We start from the raw sequence: 6756 nt of genomic DNA, 5'->3' as shown, positions 1-6756 counted from the left end.
CCTGGAATCAGTGGCTGGCTAATCTGAAGGCCCAGGCTGTGAGCCATAGGCTTGGCTCTTGCCCTTCAGTTCACACCACTGGCCATGCCTAAGCTTTAAATAGCTCCTGCAACAAGAAAGGAAAAGTAAATGCTCGGCAACATCCTATACCTGGCAAAGTTGTTACTCCCAGCTGTGCCCTCTTTGATTCTTTGAAGAATGAAACAAAATGTAGCACTTGTTCATCTGTATCCTGATACAAGCAACCTGACCCACATACTACATAAGCCATAGTACTTGGATTTAAGTCAGTATAGCAGCACTGATTTCAAGGGGACTTGGACAGATTCACAAAATTATGTTGTACATTGGTACAATTACTAGTATTTGGTATGGCATTTGCTGTTATGAATTATCTGACTGGCTGCCCCCAGATAAATCACCATATTCTGGCCCAATACAGATAGTTCAATGTTTTCCAGTTTGTGGTATATGCAGTCTTACTAAATAATGATGCCTTCATAAGCCCAGCAAAAACAAAACAAAAAACTTGAAGTAACTTCTTCATGTCAACAAAAGTTGTGTGAATCAATCTGCAGAGAGCCAATGTCTTGGTATACTGTCTTAAATTAAATATATACCTGTTGAAAAAAAAGCCATTCATTCAGTACATTTTATCCCATACTTCCTCCAAGGACCCCAAGTAGGAAACATTGGTCTCCCACCCTTCTTTTTATTCTCACAACAACAGCCCTGTGAAATAGGTTAAGGGCGGGGGGAGTCTCCCATGTAAAGGTCGATGCTAATTCCTTAATACTGTGCTGTAATTCTAGAAATTATGTGATAAGCGTTTGCACAGAGGCACAGGTGCTGGTGGTGATCCAAAATCTGTCCTGATCCTGCCAGCCAGTAATGAACATCTTGTTGCTAGATAAGGGGAGACATATGAATATTGGAGTAATGGTAGAGAAGCCATAACTGATAATTAGCAAGGAAGCTATTAATATACATAGGAAACGATATTGTAAGAAAAATTGTCAATGTATTATTCTAAGTTGAAAAACATATTACTGTTAGTCTGGAATGCTGGTAAGGGAAGTTACTATTTGAAATTGATTTTTTTTTTTACCTTTAGTCTGGAATGCTGGTAACAGAAGTTAAAATTTATGAATGCTTGTTTTACAAACATAAGCAGATGTGTCTGGATCATGTTCTGAAATCAGTTAACCCTAGAACAGAACTATGGATGACATATGTTTCCACTGACTCTAGTGAACTTCAGAACAGAGACTTCATTCTGATCCTGAAAGAGTTATGCTGCAATGGGTAGTAAATCTGAATTCTGAAAAATGTAAAATGAGAACAAAGCTTTAATTGACCCCAAACTACTTTGTTCAAGCAGTGCCAAGATTTTCTGACAGAAAGGCAAAAAAATGAAGATCTAATCTAGTCCTGCTGCAGCCATTTATGCATAGCTGTTTTCTCTCGGTCACCCCGCTGACTACTTTGGGGCTTTGCCTTGATTATGCTTGCATTTTCCGACTCTTAGAGGTCGCCTCGCTCTCCCTGTATGTTTCTGCGCATTTTATCCACGTTTTCTGGATGATGGCTAACCACGAATCCAGAAAATGCAGGCACAATGCACAGAAACATGCGGGGAGAATGAGGTGACCTCTGGCAATCGGAAAATGCAAGCATAATCAAAGCCAAGCCTCAAAGCAGTTGGTGGGGTGACTGCGAGGAAACAATCATGTATCAATGGCCTGCAATGAAGCACTGCAATTCTAGAACTAGGATTCTCAAGTGTGTGTTCAGTGTTCCTACTTAAGTAAAAGCAGATGCTAGGGGACACCCCCAATCCCTCCTGATTCTGCCAGCCCATGATGAACATCTTTATTGGATCATCAAGCAGCATATGACCAGCTCCCCCCCCCCATATTAGCATGGGCCATGGTGTGCCTCTCCACTTATTACGGTATAATATCTTCTAGGGATGAGGACCAAAGCCAAGATGTATTTTCTTGTCATAAGATAGAAGCTTCATCTCATAACTTCTTGTTTTAGTTAGATTTACTGTGATAAAGTTTGAAAACCTCTGTTTTAGATTCATCTTTCGCCCAGAATAATTGTCTTTGGGTCTTCTTAGGCAAGTACTCTCAAATTTGTATTCTGCTGTTTTGTAGGTCCTGATGTGACAAGACACCATGGAATTAAAAAGAGGGAAAACCTTCATAAAATCTAGTATGCATCTGACTCATGACAGGTTACCTTTGGTGGGATTGAGTCCTAGAGATAAAGGCAATGTGGGAACAGACAGAAAAGAAGGGAGTAAATCTGAATTTGAAATCCAAAAGGCAAGTTTTGCTGCAGATAAAAATGACAGAATATCCAACAGGTCCGCAAAGACTGGGTCTAGTGAGAGCAGCCTGTTGCTCCCAGAATCTTTCTACAAACCTGTACGGAAAAGCAAAACCCATGACTGTGCTCTAGGCATGGACAAAACTGAAGACTGTAGCTACAGCAACAAAACATCTGAGGAAGGCACAGCAGCTCCTGGGAAAAGTAAAGGGCGACTCATCAACAGCGCCAGCTTTTCTGGGCTAGGGAACACTCAGCATTCAAATGGCAAGAAAGAATCTGTGGTCAACTCAAGCCATTTTTTGAATGGCACGCACCAAATGATTGATTACAGGAACTTTGTGCCACAGATGCCCTTTGTGCCAGCTGTTGCAAAAAGTCTCCCTAGGAAGAGGATTTCCCTGAAGCGATCCAAAAAAGGTCTCCGAGACATATTTCACATTAAAAAAAACAAACCGGAGAGTCTCACTTTGCTGTCAGAGAAGCAAAAAAGGCTACCATTTCCAGGGGGCAAGACAGAACTGGCGGGGAGGTTGAGTAAATATTTCTTCAAAGCCGGAGAAAATTTTTCTGCTGACTGCTTGGCACAAGATTTTTCTGATGGTGAGATGCTGTCAGAGTCCTCCCATGAGTATTCCAGTGCTCTGTGTGAGGACATCGCTTCCTTAAAGAGCTTCGATTCTCTCACTGGGTGTGGAGAGATCTTTGCAGATGAGAGCTCTGCTCATATGGAACTGGAGGTCAGCAAAGAAATCTCGCTGAGGCAATCTCAGCAGAAAGAGAACCCTGCGACAGGATCCTTTCAAGGTGGAGTGGAACAGCTTGCATCCCCTGCCCAGAATGAAGCAGCGGACTTTGCAAAACTTTGGGACAACATCAACAAATCCGTGCAACTACATCAGAAGGTGCTGTTTGATAGGCGACTACTAAAAATACCCAGCAGTGAGTTGGGAAAGGCAACAAGTGAGACTGATACCTCTGTATCGGACCTACTTTCTTCCCCTGACTCTTCCAAAGAAAGTTCCATAGATACAGGGACACCAAAGAGTGACAACCAGGAATCCATGTCCACCAGTGATGAAGGATACTATGATTCATTTTCTCCTGGACAAGAGGATGAAATAAGGGAAGATCAATCCCCTGCTGCACCACGTAGATTTCCAAGAGACAGTTATAGTGGGGATGCCCTTTATGAGCTCTTCTATGATCCTAATGAAGCCCAAATCAGCCCCATCCCAGATGATGACCTATGCATGTCTGAAAGCATTTCAGAAAAAGCCATTGAAATACCATTATCCATTTACAGCTTTCATGTAGGGTCAGAAGAAAACATGGCTTCTCAACCAGCCGTCGACATCATTAGTCAGGGGTTTCTTCACAGCACATGGAAAGGCAAAGAATGCTTGCTTAAGCTCTGTGACACAGAGCTTTCTCTGACTATGGGGATTATCAACTGGCTGCGGAAAAACCCAGGACTGGTTTCCCCCCAAGACTTTCCTAAGTTCCAGCAGGAGAAAGACAGTAAGCCAATGCTCTCTAGACCCAGCATGTGCCTGAACATGAACGAAGCAGCTTGGTCAGAAAACAAATACAATCCAGAGATGTCTGCAGCTAACAGTGAAAATGGAGCCCATATGTATTCCACAGACAGAACTGAAAATCAGCAAAGTGATGCTGTTTCATGTAGCACACCTCAAGAATGTTCCAGGCTCATAACAGATAACAGTGCATCATGCAACCTGCAGAGATCGGAGGATAGTTGGGATGACTTACTGACAAGCTCATCAGAAATGGAGAAGGTGTCTCTCTTAGAAGAATGTACTCCATTGCCATCCCTAGAAGTCCTGAATCCCAATTGCCAAACAGATGAGAATCCTTTGTTATTGGATAACCACGATGCAGAATCATGTTCTTCTTATATGACTGCTGCAACCTCCCCAGATTCTCTAGAGATGGGAGATGAAAGTGAAACAAAGGATCAACCCTGGTCTATTGCATATGATAAGCCAACTGAATCTCTGAATGTCAGCCATTCCCAAAGTCACTTGCTGAGCCAGATGCCAAAGGACAGAGATGCTAATATGGGGCAGCTTTTGGAACATTGTGCCACACAGGTTGCTTCTCTAAAGATCAGTTATGAAAATAAGCTCTTGGAAGACACACACATTGGGAATGAAATGAGTGAAAATGCTGGTGTGAAGGCTCAATTCAAAAATCAGCTGCCATTGCAAAATGAATGTATCTGTATTGCTTCAAGCTCCAAAGATCCTCCTGTCTATTCTCCATGTCAATGTAATGTTAAGACAAACATTAGTGCCAGCCTTCTTTACCCTCTGAATCAAAAAGAAGGCCTAATTGGTTTTGGAGACCAGAAAAACTCAAGTATCCTAGAGTGTATGGGTCCAGTTGCAAAAAACAAACTAGCCTTTGAATATGCCCAGTTGAATAGTCAAGCCCTGTCTTATATCAAAGATTTCAAGTTTGAACTCAGCACTTCAAATTCAACTGCCATGACTCACCTTTTCAGACCCACATTTTTACCACTCTTCAGCTCCCTTTGCTCAGACACATCCTGTGCCCTTTCACAGCCTTTGAGCAGAAAGACCAGTTCACTGGAGAAGCATTCCCAAGATGATGTTGCGCTGAGCAGCACACCTTTATGTGATTACTCCAAATTCCAGTGTAAAGTATTGCCGCAGGTGGCTGCTCTTTCACTTCCAGGGGATGCTACCAAAGAAGAAGCTACGACTGAGAAGAATCATAAATAACTTGTGGTCATACGGTGAGTTCTTGAATTAAGTCTGAAATTGTATTTATTTATATGTTTGTTTATTAGACTCAAGACCAAAGATTAAAAACATGCAACCAAAATTATTTACAAACTTTCAACAAACATTTAAAGTTACAACAATACCTCCTTCATAGAAATGTCCTCCTGAAAAGTTCCATTTTACCCAATCTGTGGAATCATACTAGTATGGGAGCCTTCTTGACCTTCAGGTGGGTTATTCCATCAGGTTAGGGTTGCCAGGTCCCTCTTTGCCACTGACGGGAGGTTTTTGGGGTGGAGCCTGAGGAGGGTGGGGTTTGGGGAGGGGAGGGACTTCAATGCCGTAGAGTTCAATTGCCAAAGCGGCCATTTCCCCCAGGTGAACTGATCTCTGTCAGCTGGAGATCATTTGTAATAGCAGGAGATCTCCAGCTACTACCTGGAGGTTGGCAACCCTACATCAGGTGGGAGCTGCAACAGAGAATGCTGGGTTATGGGCAGCCACTGATCTTACCCATTTGCAGGCAGTGTTTTCAAAAGGCTTTGTTCAGGTGAGCAACAGAAACAACAGAGCATTCTGAAAAAAATAGGATGATAGCGACTTTTTCTACAAAGTAAATATGCATAACTTGATACACACATGCACACAATTTGTTTTACTAATTTTGAGCTAGTCAAAAGGTTTGAGGGAATGAGTCAAACACTCTGCAGGCCCCGGGGATGGTGCCCCCTTCTGCCTCTCCCGCCTCTGCTAGGGGTGTGACTCATCCACCTACTACCAGCACTTTATGTTTGGGTGGCACTGCAGTGATGGATAAGATGCCGTGTTTGGTGATTCCAGGCACACATCAGGATGCTGCAGCTATCAGACAGCACCTGCCTGGATTGCTTCTACCTGGACAGGGCAGCCATCCAAGCCCTGTGTGAGGAGCTCAGACCAGCTGTCCAGGGCCAAGCTCCTGCCCTCTGCACCCTCCCTCTCCTACAGAAGGTCTTGCTCTCCCTCAGATTCCTCACCACTGGATCCTTCAAAGGGCAGAGGTTGCAGAGGTGTCCCAGTCCTGGGACAGGTACCAGAAAATAGGGGCTGTCTCTGATAAACGGGGACAGGGGACAGTTCAACCATATGTTACTCTCTGCTAGGTGCTAGAAACAGAAGCATGGGTCCTATTGTGGTGGTTTATGAGATGTTGTGCAAATAGATATAATTGGACTTGGAGCATTTGCTATTACACTGTATCCCTTGCTGTGATTGCACATCAGCAATAGTTTGTGCAGATAAATGTCATAGTTTTTACATTACATTCAGTGTTCCAAAGAAGGGATGATGTTCAGGTTTGTTTTCTTATTTTGCTCTCCGGGAAACAACTGGGAAGATTGCTCTAAATATTAATTTAACAATGTGCAGTAAAGGATGTGTCACATGATGCATCAGACCTGGAGTTATTGCTTGACCAGACACCAAAGCCTTGACTTTAGATCCTGTGTAAGGATGGACTTTTCAGCATTTCACTACAGATTTTATAACCTTGTTTTAATGCATTGCTTACTATCTGTATTCTACTGTTTTTATTGGTTAATTTTGTAATCCACTTTGAGTGTCAGCAAGAAAGTTGGACTATAAATTAAATAAGTAAGTAAAGAGGGAA

The 6756-nt window shown here is 42.8% G+C and overlaps 1 protein-coding gene across 1 annotated transcript; it reads left to right on the top strand.

Moving 5' to 3' along the window:
- The first annotated feature begins 2183 nt into the window (after positions 1-2183).
- On the top strand, positions 2184-5105 carry AMER3 (APC membrane recruitment protein 3). Its single transcript, XM_056850432.1, has one exon. It carries the CDS (start codon positions 2184-2186, stop codon positions 5103-5105), a length of 2922 nt encoding a protein of 973 aa, XP_056706410.1.
- The last annotated feature ends 1651 nt before the right edge of the window (positions 5106-6756 follow it).

Source organism: Euleptes europaea, chromosome 5 (assembly GCF_029931775.1).
Source record: "Euleptes europaea isolate rEulEur1 chromosome 5, rEulEur1.hap1, whole genome shotgun sequence".
NCBI classification, from domain to species: Eukaryota; Metazoa; Chordata; class Lepidosauria; order Squamata; family Sphaerodactylidae; genus Euleptes; species Euleptes europaea.
The sequence above is the reverse complement of the archived record's forward strand: the minus strand, read 5'-3'. Positions and strand labels throughout refer to the sequence as shown.